Genomic DNA, 20,315 nt, shown 5'->3' with positions numbered 1-20,315 from the left:
ACTTGAACTCACTTATTGATTGTATATTGCAAAAAATGTCTTGATGTACATTGCAAAAAGGCGATTCAGGTCGATCAAACCGGAGGAAACAATAGCCAGGGAGAGACACGTCTTGTGGGAGGAACGATTCAGTTAAACAGATTATGTCCGGTTTATCGGCAGCGGGCTGGATTGAGAGATTTGTCAGGTTGGAGTGGAGTCCTCGGATGTTTGAGGTACACACAGTAAAGGGGAGGATGAACTGCTGATAGGTCATAGGGATGCGGAAAGAAGCAAGGATAGGGCGCGGTGTGGGGAGAAGCCGGAGGTGTGGGGAGGGGGCGAATCCGGGAGTGGGGGGAGCGGGCAGGAAGCAGAGAGGGTGCAAGATGAGGTGGAAGCTGAGAAGGGGAAGGATGAGGGGGGGAGCAAATGGGAGGGAGGTACTGACATGGAGAGCTTTGGCACCACGAATGGACATGAAGGGGAAACTATTGGCATGTGCACACAACCTCTGCAAAATGGATGGCTTAAGATTAGAAGACTGGATAACTTGTGACAGATTTCATGGGTAGGGTGGTGGTGAGAATGTTTTTGGTTGAAGGCATGGAGGAATTTTTTACCTGCAAGCAAAAGAGGAGGCTGGATAAACTAAGCATTTGGGAAATAAGCCCCATGAAAGAAAAAAGGAAGAGATTTGGATGAAGACAAAGAATGAATAGGTTGTTCATGATGGATTAATAAACAGAGGAAAGCATTTTAAAATAAACGAGATGACCCGTGAACCCGTTGGGTTCCCGTTGTGACGGCGGTTGATGAAAAAAATCATTTAAAGAAGAAAAAAAAAAAGAGATAGCTCCAGCGAACTATACCACTGAGGTTGTTTGCCTTGATCAAATTCTCCCAAAGAGTACTTGACTGAATCGGGAATTGATTTTTTAATAATTGTGTCATTGCCCGATTTGAACGAAACTTGATACTGCACACCGCAGGAGAATGGTGACCGAAAATGGACCGCAAGATGGACCGAAAATGTTTGCGTTATCGTGTACTGTTTTGGCTGTATTTCGGGAACATATATATATACATATATATATATATATATATAAACATATATATATATATAAACATATATATATATATAAACATATATATATATATATATATATATATATATATATATATATATATATAAACATATATATATATATAAACATATATATATATATATATATATAAACATATATATATATATATATATATATATAAATAAACATATATATATATATATATATATAAACATATATATATATATATAAACATATATATATATATATAAATAAACATATATATATATATATAAACATATATATATAAACATATATATATATATATATACATATATATATATATATATATATATAAACATATATATATATATATATATATATATATATATATATATATATATATATATATATATATATATATATATATATATATATATAAACATATATATATATATATATATATATATATATATAAACATATATATATATATATATATATATATATATATATAAACATATATATATATATATATATATATATATATATATATAAACATATATATATATATATATATATATATATAAACATATATATATATATATATATATATATATATATAAACATATATATATATATATATATATATATAAACATATATATATATATATATATATATATATATATATAAACATATATATATATATATATATAAACATATATATATATATAAACATATATATATATATATATATATATATATATATATATATATATATATATATATATATATATATATATACACAAGATGAGAGTTTTAGTAATATACTAGACGACCCGTGAACCCTTTGGGTCCCTGTTGTGATAGCAGTTGATAAAAAAATCATTTCAAAAAAAGAAAAAAGAAAAAAAAGATAGCTCCAGCGAACTATACTGCTGAGGTTGTTTGCATTGATCAAATTCTCCCAAAGAGTACTTGACTGAATCGGGAATTGATTTTTTAATAATTGTGTCATTGCCCGATTTGAACGAAACTTGATACTGCACACCGCAGGAGAATGGTGAGCAAGATGGACCGAAAATGTTTGCGTTATCGTGTACTGTTTTGGCTGTATTTCGGGAACATACATACATACAAGATGAGAATTTTAGTAATATATTGATAGATATAGATTTTGGAAGATTTTAAAAAATTTATTGTTATGAAGAGCTTTTTTTTAAAGGATGAGAAACATTATATTGTTGTTATTTTTATTTTTACTTTTGGAGTGAAGGAGTGATATGTTTGTATTTTTGAACGAGGAAGGAAAATGGATTGAACTGAGGGATCAGAAGTAAAAATACCCAGGATAAAAGGAGCAAAAACGAGGCAAAAAAACAGAGGGAAAGCACATCCAACTATCACAAATCGGCCTGACTTTACCCAGGACATGAACTCGACGCTTTAACAAAGCAGGACAAGGTTTAGGATCGAAAAAATGATGAAAAACAAGAAAAACTGGACCAAAAATAAAACAGTAAAACACAATGTATCTGGTCCGGGGAACTTAGCATCGATGAACTGGATGGGGCGAGTGCTGGTCAGGACTTCCATGTGCTGCGTACCCTGGACCGGAAGCCAAATTATATTCTACTTTATCGCTAATACCCCAGACCAGATCTGTAAGAATAGAAGACTATGAGTTCCCTTCCTTCAAAAGGAGGAGGCTATTAGGCCCAATGAAGGCTGTACAATGGTTGCCAACCTGTGGTTGTTTGTCCATACTTTATCCTTTTGAAATGCTGAGCATCAAAGTAAGGAAATTATGAGAGTAAATCTTATGGCTTTGATGTTGTAGATGAATTTTTATTGAAACTGCCTGTGAAACACCAGGATGAGAGTTTATAGCTGGGATAAGATTCAAACCCAAGCTAGACAACTTAGTGGCAAGTGTGTCAGTTACTCTGATGATGCTACTATTTTAACATCAATGGAAGAGATTGATAAGATTAGGGTAATGTTTCATCGATTAATGTCATATACTGTATATTATTCATGGTTCTCATTTTAGAGGAAGTGTCGGCACAATACATCATATAAAATAGAAGGGCACTCGGTACCTCCGCCACGTAATGCCTGATCCATGAGAACATATGAAAACTAATAATTTTTGAAATATCATGCTATACAGCACTATATCATTTTTGGCCCTATCTCTCAATGGGGAAGAAGCACTTTAAAAATTATTCTCGTATCTTCACCAAAATTGAATCAATTCGTCCTTATCACATACCCAACCTGTATACCAAGTTTTGTCCGAATCAGTTCACAACTTTTTGAAATATCCTGCTATATAAATCGGTTTAGCCCAATCTCCAATAGTGAAAAATCACTTTTAAAATTCTAGTAGCCGGATCCAGATCCGGATCTTCACAAATATCTAATCAGTTGATCCTTGTCATATACCCAACCTGTCCACGAAATTTCATCCGAATCCGTCCACAGCTTTTTGAGATATCTTGCACACAAATAAACAAACAGACAAAAAGGGGTGGAAGAGAGAAAAAGTACCAGCCACTTTCTTTTGGGGTGTAAAAAATTCGTGGCAGAAAAACTGTACACAGAATGACACAACAACGTCTGCCAAGCAATCCACTGACACATCTGTAAACATTTCAACATCCCGGTACCAGAACAATCATGGAAATACAAGCCAGAACCGATCCTCAAAAATGAACAAGCAATGCTCACGTGTGTCAAGATGATCCCGTCAAGTGTCGCAAACAAAGCATTGCGTCCGGACATGGCACTCAAACACAAAAAAGGGAAAAATCGGCATTGGTGATCGAGGTCTCGGTTCCCAATACTTCGGACTAAATGCCACAGAAATTAGGAACATGACAAAATACCAGGATCGAAAAAATGAGGTCAAGAGGATACGTGGAAATTGAAGAAAGCTGAAATTGTACCAGTGATAGTTGAAGCCACAGGAATGATGAAGAAAACCCTGACTGAGCACTTAGAAATCAGTCCTGGGAATATCACTACAAATGAGAAAAAAGTGGAGGCTGTCAGAGGTTCAGTAAAGATTTTGAAGAGCCCTTGGAATGAGGCTATGAAAATGAAACTTCACAGTTTGGTTCATGAATCACGATCCTTCACCAAAAAATAGGAGGTACAGATTCAACTCCCTCCCACCTCCTGAAACCGGCAAATGGAAATAACAACCAAGGTGACAACATAACCTTCTTCCACCTTCGGTGGCAGAGGTAATAAAACGATGAACATTGGACAAAAGCATCGTGTTTCGAAAGAAACTTCACATTGAAAAACAATAAAAAGAGCAATCAGAGATTGCAGACCCTCGCCAAAACTGATTTTGTGTGGTGTATTTTGTGTGGTGTATTTGGTGTGGCGTTTGTGTACTGGTGTTATGTAAGGCTAAGCGCATGTAAGTGGTTACCACCCCTATTTTAGGGCATAACCTGACTAGAGTGGCATTTTTGAAAGTCACAAAGACTACTACTGGTCATGAAATTTGGTTCATTGCACAGACAGTGTTCCATAGGACATTAAAATATATAGGTTCATGGGTCTATGATGTATATTACTGAATCTACAGGATTTTTATTGAATATACATTCCCAGTATTGGCCTTTATTCTTGTTTCACCTTAAAATATGACATATATTAGACCATGCAAAAATACAACATATAAAACATTCTATATGAAATTTCTCATCTAATAAAAAGGTTGTCACCCACCGTCTGAGAAAATCAGCATTTGTGTCGGTCAGTGGTGGATTCGCATGATATATGCACATTCTGGCATATTTTTATTTTTTTCTTGTTTTATTGCCCTTTTAGAGCCTGGGACTATGAAATCCCCTCACAAAATGACTAGTTTATCAATAACTCATATTTATGTGTCTTAAATTATTAAACTTATTACCAATAATCAATGTAAAAAAAAATTGAGATGATCCAGGTGGATACTTAATTTCAGCGGCTTGAGCGAACTTTCCAACCCAAATGTCCGACTGCACGTCACGTTTTTAAAAAAAAAAACGCTTTTATTCTTCTGTGCATCAGATTATTTTCACTAAATTTATTGACAAATGGGGCACAGTGATATAGATATAATAGTATTTTTTAAATATTGAAAACATGCATGGCTTTGGTTTAGAGTAATTTTGCATTTTTGCCGACTGCACGTCACACTTTTTTGAATTTGATTAAAAAATTAATTTTCTTTAAAAAAAAATTTAAATCTTTTTCCAGGTATTTAAAAAATATTTTATTGATTTGGAAGGTAGTTAAAACAGTTTTGGAGAATTTAGAGAGCTTTTTGTTACTCCCAGAATTGATTGAATTGAAAATTTACGTCCAAGAATTTGTTCGATAAATCTCTCTTTTAGTGCTTTTCAGCATCTGACAGTCACCGAATAGAGCAGTAATAAAAAATAGGTATGTATTATTTCTTAATAATCCCAGAACTTGGTATTTTGATTGCTAGAATAAGTTACATACTATGACCTTCAATTATTTTGCCAAAAAAGAAAAAAAAGAAAAATTATTTTGGTAATTTTCTCCCAATTCAGGGACATATCCACACCCATTTAGGGTAAACTAACTAGTCTCTAGTGACCAAGTCCTAGAGACTATGATACTAGGCAGTTGAGGGAAGCCGAAAAAAATGAAAAGTCCGTTTTCATACCTTTAGATGTGTCTAATTTGACTCTTATAAACAATTAAAAGTGACAAATTAATATATTTTTTTTATTTTGGGAATCAGAACGCCGGAAAGTCGGATAAATTATGTTACTTCCGGGTTTTGACGTCATACTTACAGGTTAAAATGGATGCCGAAAATAAATCGCCGAGCTTCAAAATCTACCTAATTTTCGGCTTCTGAGAAACCATCGACTAATAAAAAGTGGACCTATAGGAAGTTCATCCACAGTATATTGCATAGACCTTCATTTGGAGATTCAGGAGCGACAAACTCCCTGTGTATTTTACAGGTAAAATCGGCCGTCGGCAAATTTGTCTTCGGACTTGTATGAGCTGTGCAACAAAACAGTGTACAAAACAGAAAATCGCCAGATCAGTGTCAGGCTACGGACAGGTAGGCACTCAAAATTAAATAAAACTGCTTACAATGCAATCTCCACACACTAAAACAGTTTAATACGTATTATACATTCAGAAACTAGCTGATGTTCCAAATTTTCCTTTCCGTTGCTATGGCAACAGGACCGAAATGAAGCGACATATCGATATCTATCATTGTTATATGTATAATTTTTTGTGTGTTATTATCACATGAAAGTAGCACACGAGCTTGCCAACTTTTGTTTACGTAAGCTTCTAAACATTGTCCACAAAACACAATTAGGGTCTAAAAGATAGCCTGACCCGTTCTGACCAATTTTGACCCAGTTTCTGGACAGACAAATAACTTATCGGAATAGCAGCCTCTGCCCATCTCGTATAATGTTGATATGAAAACTCAATGCAAAACATGGTAATTGACAGTTTTAAGAACTGAGCTTGCGTTGAAAACCTCCGGTTTGAAAATTTTGTGGAAAAAAAAAATGTCAAAATTAGGTAATTTCATTGAAAACTCGCAAAACCATCAGAATAGGTACCCCTTTTTCAAAGTATCATATTTCGGTATATATATATATATATATATATATATATATATATATATATATATATATATATATATATATATATATATATATATGTAATTAAGCTATATGGTTTTTTGTTCTGAACACAGTTAGACTTACACTTTCAGGAAAATGTAGTGAGAAGGCAATGGAACAAACTTCATTTTTTGACATTTTTGAAACAGAGTGGTAAGGCCGAAGTCACATTTGCCACAGCAGCCATGGGGTCTACAAAATCTACGGCCACTAGCAATTATAGGGCGGCCGCAGTATTTCCACGGTCACACAATGTAGCAGTCACATATGTTTTTATTTTTCGGGGAGCCACACGGCATATTTATAAATTGTGGAGACCGAAAACGTGTGGGTGCCGTACGGTCTTTGATTTGATGTCGCACGGTGACCCGAGGGCGTTCCTGCGGCGGCCATAGAATTTTCAAGGCAGACGCAAGGTGCCCGCAAGGCGACTGCAAGGCGACCGCAGTGAACCGCAGGGGGGCCCTAAGGCGAACGTGCGGCCAGACGGACGGTAACGAGTGGGTTTTTTTTTTTACCAGTTCTTTTGTTTTGGATTGTCGAATTGCTACGGCGAACGTAGAAATGAAAAAAGCTATAACTCCACGCTACAATTCCACGGCGACCCAAACGGCCTGTAAAATATAGCCAAACGGCGTAGGGCCACCCTGAGGCAACCGCAGAAACTCTGCGGCCGCCGCATGTTTCTGTCAATTCAGAGGGCGTACGGCCGCCGTATCCTCGCCGTAGAGCAAATGTGACTTAGGCCTAACCACTTACATGTGCTTAGCCGTAATTAATGAGATATAATTAGAACTGCCACTTTATATCTGCTGGCAGTGATGACCGGGTACCAAGACGTCTGGCTTTGATGCAACCCCACATTGATCGGACACCTAACCCTGACCCATGATGTTTTTTAATTATTCATTATTCAATTGAATTTTCATGGGATTAAAATTAATTCAATTCAAATCAAACAGAATACCAAATAGGTACATTCCTGCATTGGAGTAATCAGAAGGAACCAAAACAAGCAAAAAGCAAAGATGATGTCATCAGGAGGAACCAGCATAGGATTCGCATTTCAGCTGCTGCTCCTCTACCCTCAAACCCATCCAGGCACAGCCAAGTGAGCCCTAGTAAATTTAAAAAATAAACAAACCCATACAAAAAATATAAATAATTCTGGCTGCCAGACCATGCATCCGATCAAGTTAAAATTTAAAATATGTATTCCACATCACCACTAGATCATAAATGTGAAGTTTCATGTCGACTGGTTTAGCTGTTCCAGAGAAAACATTATTTAATATTTTCTTCAATCCAACGTGGCTGCCACACCACGTGACCTATGATGGCATAATATCATTAAAACATTCCACATGAGTAATCGCACCGATGGTGAAAATTTAGTCTCAATCTGACAAGTAGTTGCGGAGAAAAACACAAAAGTTCTGTGCGGACAAACTAACTGACAGACAAACAAACGGACACAGACGCAATACCCTCTCCTTCGGCGAGGGTAACAAAAAGGGCACTCGGTGGAGCACATACCTCTGCCATGGTATGTGTGATCCAGTAGAACAAATCAGGCCCAACAACTTTTTGAAATATCATGCTATATATCGTTTTTAACCCTATCTCTCAATGGTGAAGAATCACTTTAGTTGTCGGATCCGGATCCAGATCTTCACTAAAATCTAATCGTTTCATCCTTGTCACACACCCAATCTGTCCACCAAATTTCATCTGAATCCGTCCACAATTATTGGAGATATCCTGTGCACAGAGACAAACAAACAGACAGGGGTGAAAACATAACCTTCTTCCACCTTCAGTGGCAGAGGTAATAATTGATGGATTATTTTATTTCTTTTTTAAATTGTACAAATTAATGAAGCAGCACATACTATTTTAAGTGTTTGGTATGACTCGGCCAGGGTTTGAACCACCGACCGTCCAGACTCACAGCAGACGCTCGAGCCATTACAATGCTCTAGTCTAGAACATAGTGCTACATGGTATGGAAGCTTTCCTTCTGCAAATGTTGTGACTGCAGTGATATTTGTCAAGCTGGAGCATCTTAATCCACCAAAAAAAAAAGAAAAAAGAAATCCAGTCAACATCTCATTCAATTTTCTTTACATAAGATCAAATGACTTATTTTTTTTTATGAATAAAAAGAAAAACATTTTGCAACAACTGGGCTTGAATCTCGATCCAACCATAAATAGTCGTTCTGGTGTTGTCACATGCAGGGCAAAACATCGCTGCGTCCCTTGGGTGGACGTTAAACTTTACGTCACACCTACCAGTTCATGAAGAGTCCAAGTTATTACCAGCACCTTCAAATTACATATTTCTGTCACCTTCAGTCGAACGTAAGACCTGACCAGCTTGTTTGTGAAAGTCTTGGGCCAAAAACATTCCACGGCCAACCACACAAGGTGGTGGGAATAATTGTGGCCATTAAAAAAAAGAGAGTGGTCCCAATCGTCTCTCATCGACAAACTAATAATGAGCTACTTTCGAAATTATGTATGAATGCTAAAGAGGCCTTTCACGCATGCGTGGTGTCTGCGTCTTAAGCAATTTGATTCTGCTCGCCGGTCACTTTTAACCTGCCGTTGCTCGCACAAAAAGATTCAAACTCTTTTAAACATACTTTTCAGCATTTAGATGAAAGAGTGGCAATTTCAAAATGGTTAACCATAATTGTTCTGTTCCTAAATGTAAACTGTACTCACAGAAATATAGCAAATACAAGAAATATCTGTAGATGAGAGGCATGGAGTTCGTACCATTTCATGTCAGTACACAGCCTGGTGTCGGCTTTGTGGTTATGGTGGCTGGCTTGGGATCTTAGGGTCCTGAGTTCAAGCCCTGTTAGCCACTGAATTAATACCAGGGGTGGTTGACTCAGCCCATAATCTTTCCAACAATTTTCTTGTGGCCCCGGAATCAAACCAAAAACGTCTATTTATAAAGGTACTCACAGCCCATACAGATCCAGGTCCAGGTCCTGCTCAAACTCCCCCCCCCACCCCACCCACCCACCAGCAACCATGATCAATAATAAATATCATTTCAAACATACCCTGTGCATTCACAACCCCAGATACGACCTTCCCATTGGTGTTAAAAAGCAACTAAACCAGATACGGTGTCCCCCTGGGAAATCTGCCTGAAGGTTGGTAATGACGGCATCACCTTTCCAATTGCAGACATCCATAAAATAATACACCCGAGCTGGTTTGACGGTCAGCTCGGATACAAAACTTGATGCAACTGAGTGTTAATCAACCTTAGCTACTACGGAAAGTGAAAACAGAATTCACATTGAATTTAAAATAAACGCGGGAGGCCGCTCGAAGCAAAAATCTCCATATTCTAGGAATCATTCCCAACATCATTATACAATTTTCAAACCCACGTTTATGGCCGTGAAATAAATACTCTGAGTGTGTGCATTTAATGGCTGTATCCAGGACAGAGCTGGACCCCAACTAAAAAGGACCCTCGGGCCACCGAGAAGCTCAATCACTCGCTGCCTGCACGGCTGGTGCGGCGTCACATGACCAGCCAGCTCGCCGTCGGATGAAATGCCCGAACAAAATCTTAAAACGTCCGTTTTTCACCGGAATTCTTTCAGATACTTATAGAGCACATCCTCACATCTAAAATATAAACATTAATCTCACAGACGCTATGAATAAGCAGTCCCTCAGGAGGACAGGTTACGAGGTGAAGCAGCGAACGGAAAACATGTGGTGTCCCTTCCAGAGTCTCACGGTTATTTGAATGGAATATATTTTCCTCATGAAAAGGGTGTTTCTGAGCGGATTTGCACGAAAATTATCTTCATGAAACGTGTAGCAGAAGCTACACCAGAAGGTTCCAAAAGTCAAAACAGAAATCAACTCGAACTTAAGGCAGCCTCGTTATATGGCATGGAAACGGATGGAAGCCCATGGAAGCTACCCCTCGCTGCAATGCAGTCCACACAGACCGAGGATATAAACATTCAATTTTCACAAAACTTGATGCAACCGAGTGTTAATCATCCTTAGCGACGATGAAAAGTGAATATAGAATTGAAATTGAACTTAAAATAACCGTGTGAAGTTGTGTTGAAGTCAGCGGACCTCGTGTTGCCCAATAAACAGGGCCAGACGACACAGCTAACGAGAAACTAGTTGGTCAAATTAAATCTTCTTAATAATCCCGATGAAACCCATTATGTATTATAGCCATCCGATGGTTCCTTATAGGCCATTCGACCAATCGGTCATTTTGCACTTGATGACCCTGTAACCTTGACCCCAAGGTGAAAATGCGAAAAAGGATTCAGACGATCTATAAAGAGCAACTCGTATTATCGTCGTGTCAAGTTAGAACTCAGTCGGCCGAGACGTCTTGGAGGAAATAGAAAAATACAAATTGTTTACAGACGGACGGACCTGAGGACATCGAACGGTTTTATTAGGTCAGCTCGCTGACCTAATAAATCAAAGCCTCCCATGTTCACACGAGGTAATCGTGCAAGATTCAAAGTCCACTCACTGGTAGCGATGGTCGAAGGTTTGGGTAGAACGCGCTTGTCCACAAACCTTCGGTCCTTGCAGCGATCCGCACAGCCTTGGGAGTTTGCAGTAGGAGAGTGGCAAGCGATCAGCTTTTTGGGCGAGTTCAGAAAGTCCTCCATCTCCATTGTTGTGCAGAGGAACACCCCTTTCTCGCCGGTACATTTCCAAGTATTTTTTTGGCTTCTTGTAGAAGCTTTGTGAGCCATTTTAGGCAACAATTCTTATCTCGCACACACCATATGTGTTCAGCTGCCCTTATGACCCCCGTTGCTGGGGTTTCTGCAAATGCTCAGCGAGCATTCTGGGACGGATTACGTCATTTCGAAAGTTGCGCAATACAAATGTACGGATCACATCCAAAGACACCAATGTATATAGCAATACATTTGTTGGGGTTACGACTTATCGAATCAACGTGCTTTTACTCAACATAATACAAAAGGAAATGCAGTGAAAGGAAGCACACAGGTATCTCTTGAAGGGGGGGGGGGGTTCAAGAACAATTTGCCATCATTTACCACAGGCAGAACTGAATCTGTTACAGCAGAAGTGGAAAGGTGGAGGCAGCAGGTCTTGCTCTGGTCAGTTTGGCCAGAAAGGAATCGCCATTCCACCGGAACATCAGGCCATGGCGGTTCCATCAAGAGCTCCCTTCTCACATAACCACATGCCTCACCTGGTGAAAAAAAAAGTATCCGTTGTAATACATGTTGACCATAATGCGTAATCCCGAATTCAGTTTGCACTAAACTGACTGTTTCACCAAAAATTTCGCTTATATGGAGAAGAACATGACAAATAGATCAGTTTCCGGCAAGCAATATGGGTGCAGGTGCTAAATGTTTCGCATCATTGAACCAAAATGCAATTGCACAACTTTTTGCCGCGCCATAAATCGCACTACTTTTTAATCGAGGCATGGACTTTATGCCGCACAGATACGATTTTAAGCGTTATTCACCCCGGCAATGGCAATTGTGATAAACAACCCCAATTATAAATACATTTCATCATTGAATTAGCAAGGTTAGGTTTTCTAAAAGTATTTTTCAGATCAAAATCGAACCGTTCTTTCTTCAGGCCATGTATCCACGGAAAAGAAAAAATGAATCAGAAGCTGCATTTTGAAAGTGAAAAGGGTGACTTCTTCAGGCAGAGGAACAATGAAGAAGAAATCAAGACAATAAGGCAAGAAGAAGAGCAATTTTGTCTGTGACTGATTTAAAAGCATTCAGAGGCTTATCACTTCGCCATCGTAGACAGGTCGGTGGTCTCTCTGTCTCTCCCGCCTCCTTTTTGGTCTTGCACCCTCTACATTTTCCGTGCCTTATCTGCCCCCCCCCCTCAATCGTAGGTTTCACCGGGGCTCACATGGTCCACCATCTCATTCGTTCCTCTTTTTTCCGGCTTGCAGAATCAACTTCACATCCATGAAGTTGGTAACCTTTACCCGATTCAAAGTATGGATTCTACCATTATAAAAAAAACAAAAGGGGGGTTGTGGATTGGACCATTACAAACCAGAGTTGGTGTCAAAGCCACCCAATGCTCGCCTGTTTATACATTTATCGTTTTTAAACGACTCGTCTAATAATATTTTTTATAAAGCATTGCAGTGAAGTCTGATCCAAATAATTTTAAAGCAATATATGTATTTGTATATTGTAATCAGTAAAAAGGTGTGGTAGATAAAAACATTAGAAAGGAAATAACTTGCACCAAAAACTTTAACATTTTCACGCTGACGCTCACGCTCACGCTCACGCCAGGGGTATCGCTATAGCTCTCTGTTCTTTGAACAGGCGAGCTAAAAAGGGGAGTGCATATATATTACCTCAATGCGACTACTTTCGTAGAATTGGGAAGGAATCAGGGAACTGTGAATAAGAAGTGAATAAAGAAACTGAACAAATCAGACAATTGCCTGAGAAACATAATGCAAGAGGTGAATAGCGTTAGGGTTTGGGTTCCTACCCGATTCAAACCACCACCCTATTCACCCCCACCTTTTGTGATTGTACAGTCCATACTTTGAATCGGGTAAAGGTGAAAGGGTGCTAACTTCACAGACCCATTAACTTCTACATCCTCTTCAAACTCATTATTCCCTCCACGTCTTCAAGACAGCTGTTCACCATCATCTCAGATTGTCCCAAATATAAAGCAATGATCTTTTCTACCCTCGTTAACCCCACCGAAAATCCCTCCTAATTTTCCAGTTTTTCCTCCTTAGAGTTTCCTTCTCCATGCAAGTATGTTTTGCGGTCCGTTTTTATCTGTTCTGTCCAGATCCAGTGTACTCGCTCTTCCACGAGCCTCGACTATGTACAGGCTAAATAATTTTTTTTTTAAAAGGACCACTGGATCTGCAGCTTATCTAGACCCTGGCGTAATGTAGTAACTCAAATTTCGTAGAACTCTGACTGGTGGGTCTGGAGAAGATGATTTTTGAAAGATTTTACACAATTTTCCCAAAAATTGACAAAGTCCGCCATTTTGACCTAATTAAAGTCACGTGTCCAGAACGAGCTTTGCAATCAATCCCCGTGACCAGTCAGGAGCTGAATGTTGCTGCCAAATTTCAGCCGGATCGGCCCAGCAGTTTAGCCGGACAAGTCAAAATAGGAGATGGACAGAACATGATGACAATACCTTATCTGGAATTCCAATTCCAGAGAAGATACAGTGCCTCAAGAAAGTCTACACGAGTCCATGGGCCAGATTGACCCCCCGTACACCTCCCCCCCCCCAGGACAGTATGAGACCTGTTTTATTTTACTCCTTAGACCTTCCCATACATGAAAAGTGGATGCCACCATCACGAAATTGGGATGGACTACCTGCATGACGTCACTTTTAAAATGGCCGCCAGCGAAATCACCGAAATTTTAATTTTGCGCATATCTCAGCCGCTATCATAGCTAAAGACAAAATCTTGGTGTCTACACCCATGTTTTTGAGGTCAAGGAATACAATGGTGTGCCCATAAAAATCCTTAGGTTATTGGATCATTTAAAATTGAATAAAGTGGACACGGAATCCAGCAGAAATCTCCTTTTCGCGCAAATCTTCAAGTGAACTTGCTATACATGTTTCTGTTCATTGTTATGTTGTATTTATATTTCCAGTGTTGGGCCCATAGATAGTTTTAGTAATGTATGCCTGCCCATTTGGTGATCAAATGTAGTTAGGTGTGAATAATAAATAGTTATGCCGCTGTGGTCAAGCTGTCGCAGAGAAAGGACGCTGAGTTTGAGTTTGTCAACTGGAAAAAGCCCCATTCAGATGGTAACTATGCCTTTATATAATATTTATTCATGTATCTAACAAAAGTTTATGATCTGTACATTTGAACACTCATAATATAGTGCCCCTTTCTATAATGTGGCTCAGTTGGTTGTGTATGGACTCGAAGACCCAAGTGTCCAGTGTTCTAATCAAGCCTTTTTCGTGAGTATTTTCGTGAACTGAAAAGTTGAGGAGTAAAATTGTTATTATCATTGAGTTTGGAGATATAAATTGTAGTATATGTTCACTAATGTATCACGATTTTTCATTGTTTAATGTGCATTATTAAGATTGTAATCAGTATGTTCCTTTGTTTATTTTCAGTCTGATGCTTTCCCGCAACATCTCATCTTGGTGTGATGGCTCCAAAGAAGCGAAAACGTGATGGCAGTGAAACAGGTGCTGAATCATCAACCAGCATTTGTGTCATTCATTTCCCAGATTCATCGGAGAAAGAATTCACACCACTGACAGAGGAGAGACTGTCAAAGCTCTTGGAAATTCGCCAAACACGATTAGCTCTGCCTGATGAATCCAAACAACGCATGACAGAAACATATGCACAAATTCCAGAAACAGCTAAAGATGGACACGGTTACCATCGTGATTGCCAGAGAAGGTTCACTGCACACATCAGAAGACCATCTACAGAAACTGCTTCAGATCCAGGCCCTTCCCGACCACCCAGGATTCGAGCAGATGAAAGTGAAAAGTACATTTTCAAGCCGAATTGCATATTCTGTGGAAAAGCCAGATTCAAGAAGGTGAAACAAGGTGGTACATGGACAACTGAAACAACATGTAAATTCGAATTTGGAGGAGGAGATACAATCCTGAGAGTTGCAGAAGAAAATAAGGACTTTGATCCTCTGAGACGACTTAAGGGATATGACCTCTTTGCCTGTGAAGCTCAGTATCATAGGAGTTGCAGGAGGTGCTACACTAGGGATCCATCTTGATGGCAAAGTGGTGATTCAACAGCCATTTCACAAAAGGCAGAAATGGAAGCAGCACACATGAAAGCATTTTCAATTGTTTGTACTATTGTTGAGGACAACATTCTCAAGCAGAATTCCGTTATGAAAGTGAATCACATGCGAGACATCCACATCAAGAATTTGAAAGGCACAGATTATTACAATGAAGACTATAGGTCGGACAAACTTAAAGCCAAACTGATAAAGAAATATGAGAAGCTGGCTTTTCAACCCTTGCAGGTGGGTGTGGTGCAGGACTGACAGGGATTTTGACAAATTTCAGTGCTTACCAGAGGTGGGCTAAGACGACACATGAACGGGCACAGTATGTGGATGTTATGTATTCCAAGGCTGACATGCAGTCCGATTCACATGGTGGACGGCAACACAAGGATCTAAGAGATGCTGAAGTGCAGAAGAGCGAAAGGCGTGTCAGGAAAACAATGGATGCAGTCCAAAGCTTCCTCAACCCGTTTAATGTACCAGATCATCATAAGTTGTGTTGCATTTCATCTGGTGTACCAGCTCCAACGTCAGTGGAGAAGGACATGATGGCAGCAGAGTCCATTAGAAGAGAAGCAAAGGAGACATTCATAAAAGAAAGACTTGACACCAAGCAGCACTTCTTTGATCCAGTAAAGAAGCTGAAGTTGAAAACGTTTAATTCCAATGCCAAGACAGTGAAACGAAAGACTGCACAGAATAAGATCATCACTTACAAACAGCACAGCAGCATGGCCATACAGCTTCTAGTCAAATCTCAAGCCCACGGTCGGGTCAACGTTGATGAACTGATGAAATATCCGTTGAGCCCTGTGCCATACAGTCTCGGGACAGCTGATGGGTATATGGTGAAAACAGACAAATCAAAAGGAATGAAATTCCTATTGAGAGATATAGATGATGCTCCACTTCCAAATGATGCAGACACATTACTCATTCAAGATGGCAATGCTGTGTTCCACACTATGACAGATATCCCAGGCAACTTTCAACTGATTTGCCATCAGATATTTGACAATATGCCCAAAACAACCAACTTCATCTTTACTACAGATATGTATCAGGAGGGCTCCATCAAGAACATGGAACGACAGCAACGTGGATCGGGTGAAAAGCTAATTATTGGAGGTCCACTAATGAAGAAACCAGCAGATTTGAAGAGTTTCCTCATGAATGGCGAGAACAAGTCTCAGCTGGTGGATGTGATCAAGGATGTGTGGTCTTCAAATTCCTTTGCTCCTAAGCTTGTGCAGAGGAATGTTGTGTTAGTGGTGCAAGGCCATTGCTATGCGTTGAATAGTGATGACGGGCTAACAGTCACAAAGAGAGAGTTACCTGAGCTTTATTCAGACCAAGAAGAAACAGACACCAGGATTGTTCTGTACTGTGCCTACGCCCAGGTGCAAGGTTATGGCACAATACGTATCTGAAGCCCTGACAGTGATGTGCTCTTCATAATGCTACATTACGCATCAAGTTTTGAAATAACAATTCTTTTTGGCACTGGTTCAGGAAACAAGAGGAGACTCTTAAACATCTCTGATTTAGCCAGTCAATATGGTCAGAGAATGTGTACTGCACTGATGTCCCTCCATGCACTTACACACTGTGACACCACCAGTGCATACAAAGGGATTGGGAAAGTTCGACCCATCAAACATCTCCAGAAATCAGAAGCCTTCATAGATGCATTGTCCAAACTCGGAGACACGTGGGAAGTTCCCATTACATTATTTGGAGAACTTGAACACTTCACCTGTGCCATTTATGGACGAGGGCGCTTCAAGTCTGTGGACACAGCTCGTGGAGCAATGTTGAGGGAGAAATCTGGAGGCACAGATGGTAATATCAACTTAAAGCAGAATATAGATACGAGTCAACTGCCACCATGCCAGAAAGCGCTACAAGAACATGTATAACGTGCTAACTACCAGGTTGGTATCTGGAAAGTTGCAGATATGCCTCAACCAAGAGTGCCACGAGCAAAGGATGGCCATGGATGGCTTCTTAGTGATGGTAACATTCAACCAATGTGGTTCCGAGGACCATTGATTCCCCCTGAGGTAGCGCTGGAAGATGACAAACTGCCCAGTGTTGATGATGATGATGATGATGATGACGATGACGATGCCACCTCATCTGATGACTGACCAAGATGGGGCATCTGACGCGAACATGTCTGGTAGTGAGAGTGAAGAGCATTGAATACTGAAGAACAGTCATGATGTTGTGATGTGCTCGAGCTAGTACATACATGTAAAATAATCCTTTTGTGTGTGATGGCTGTTAATTTGTTTTACAATTAATTTATGTACCTCTAAAATGTGATTTATTTATTTCATGGTCTCTATAATGTGTAGTTTTTATTTTCAGGAGCTTGCATTCTATCTTCCCTGACAATCATTGTCAATGTTCTAGTCAAGATAATTATTGTTATTATTTTACCTTTTTGTTTTGTTTTCAAAAATGATATGATGAAGTAACATCAAGTTTTTTTAATTTGTTTATTGTTTTGCTTTCATTTGAACAACAATAAAAGACCTTTCACATGTTCAGGTGATTCTGTTTTATGTTGAATTCCATAACATATTGAATGCTACATAGACGCTTTCAGTGCAATACCGCAATTGTGTCAGTCATATAAAAGTCCATTGGATATACTAAACATGTCCATGAGATCCATACAAATCAATGAAAGCTAATATCCCATGCATATGGTTAATTATAGACATGAAAATTTGTGCGAAAATGAGATTTCCGCTGGATTCCGTGTCCACTTTATTGAATTTGAAATGATCCAATAACCTAAGGAATTTTTTGTGTGCACCATTGTATTCCTTGACCTCAAAAACATGGGTGTAGACACCAACATTTTGTCTCTAGCTATGATAGCAGCTGAGATATGCGCAAAATTGAAATTTCGGTGGTTTCGCTGGCGGCCATTTTGAAAGTGACGTCATGCAGGTAGTCCATCCCAATTTCGTGATGGTGGCATCCACTTTTCATGTATGGGAAGGTCTAAGGAGTAAAATAAAACAGGTCTCATACTGTCCTGGGGGGGGGGGGTGCACGGGGGGTCAATCTGGCACATGGACTACACCCCCTTTCAAAATTGTCACCTTCTATTGCCTTATAGCCTGGAATTAAATTGCATTAAATCAGACTTTTTCCACCTTTATTTACACATCGTAACCCACAACTTCCAAGTGAAAAACAAATTCTACAAATTTCAGAAAATTAATTAAAAATACAAAACTAGATTATCTTTGTTGGATAAGTGTCCACCCCCCTGAGTTAATACTTGGTGGAAACACCTTTGACAGCAATTACAGCTGAGAGTATGGTGGGATCGGACCCTCGCGACACATACTATTATATATATATATATATATATATATATATATATATATATATATATATATATATATATATATATATATATATATACACATGCATACATATACATATATATATATATACATATATATATATATATATATATATATATATATATATATATATATATATATATATATATATATTGTTACGAATTCTGGCCCGCCTGGCGTGTGATCGGCCGCATACCTCTAATGGCAGCCGCGTCGCCCACCGGACGGACAATTCAGTCGTGACCCTCCTGGAACTACCGCCAGGAGCCAGTCACGGGTGGGGGTTTAACCACACCACAACCCAGTCCGCATTCCACCCGCGTGAAATAGGGTGAATCGCCGAATGTCGATATACCTAAATACCCGCGCGGGTAACCTACCGAGGGGTTGCACCACGCCGCAGGTCGGCTTAGGACACGAACCGCTTAAGCGGTTCGTTCCGCGCTACAGGGATAACCGAGCGGTGTTATCACCGACCTCAACGGTTCAGATTCTTCTTTACTCGGGTGTTCAAAACCCACTACTCATTCCACGATGCAAGATGGCACTTTCAATGTGGTGAAAGGAGGACGCGACGAACGGGATACGTTGCACACAAGGACATTAATTATAAAGCACATATTGCACACACAACACAAGCAAGGAATCATGCACGTATTTACAAGCAAGGCAAATAAAAAGCAATACAACCAACTACAATGAGAATGTACATGCACTTAACAGTTGTTACTTAACAGGACACGGCGCCACAGCATGCATACAAAAACAACAGGAAAACCCTCCCCATAGGCAGGGAGGTAGACGGGGTTCGTAAACCTTTATGGTCGTGGGCCGTGGATGACCGAAAAGGCCCACGAGACCGTGCAGGTTACCTGCCCCCTCGAGGTGTGACGGTGGGCAGGTCGCGACGCCTTGTTCCCACGGCAGCTAGCGTAGCCGCGCCTGCTCTCGGGCCTTTGCGATGATGTGGTCGGTGAGTTCTCTCTGGCGTCCCTCGCCAGACACGCAGATCGCATCACACAGCCAGCAGGGCTGCGCCTCCCGTCTGCATCTCCGAGGCGTCGGTGGCCCGGACTCGCCACCGGACCGCGCCTCACCGACAGGTCGCCCAACGCCAAGACGAGAGAGCCTGACCTCGACCACCAAGAGAGAGCTCGAAGATGAAGCGAGAGGATGACGTCCACCAAGAGAGAGCTCAAAGATTAAGCGAGAGGATGACGTCCACCAAGAGAGAGCTCGAAGATTAAGCGAGAGGATGATGTCCACCAAGAGAGCGAGTAGAATCCAACACCACCCCGACAGAGAGAGTGAGCCTCGCGCGCGGTCTTCCTTATATAGCGCGGGGCTCC

At 39.7% G+C, this 20,315-nt stretch overlaps 1 protein-coding gene and 1 pseudogene across 2 annotated transcripts in view; one reads left to right on the top strand and one right to left on the bottom strand.

The window, feature by feature from the left end:
- MARF1 (meiosis regulator and mRNA stability factor 1) overlaps window positions 1-20,315 on the bottom strand; it is a 121,089-nt gene that overhangs the window by 81,553 nt on the left and 19,221 nt on the right. For both annotated transcript variants that reach the window (XM_085862548.1, XM_085862550.1), the window contains exon 2: window positions 11,828-11,985. In XM_085862548.1, coding sequence (XP_085718674.1) covers window positions 11,828-11,950 — 123 coding nt within the window. In that variant the 5' untranslated portion in view covers window positions 11,951-11,985. The remainder of the gene's footprint in view (window positions 1-11,827; window positions 11,986-20,315) is intronic.
- Window positions 15,931-17,727, top strand: LOC147009864 (uncharacterized; annotated as a pseudogene).

The sequence above is a fragment of the Eptatretus burgeri genome, chromosome 17, assembly GCF_056783735.1.
Source record: "Eptatretus burgeri isolate ZD-2024b chromosome 17, Ebu_testis_v1, whole genome shotgun sequence".
NCBI lineage: Eukaryota > Metazoa > Chordata > Myxini > Myxiniformes > Myxinidae > Eptatretus > Eptatretus burgeri.
This window is presented reverse-complemented; position numbering and strand designations above follow the sequence as displayed.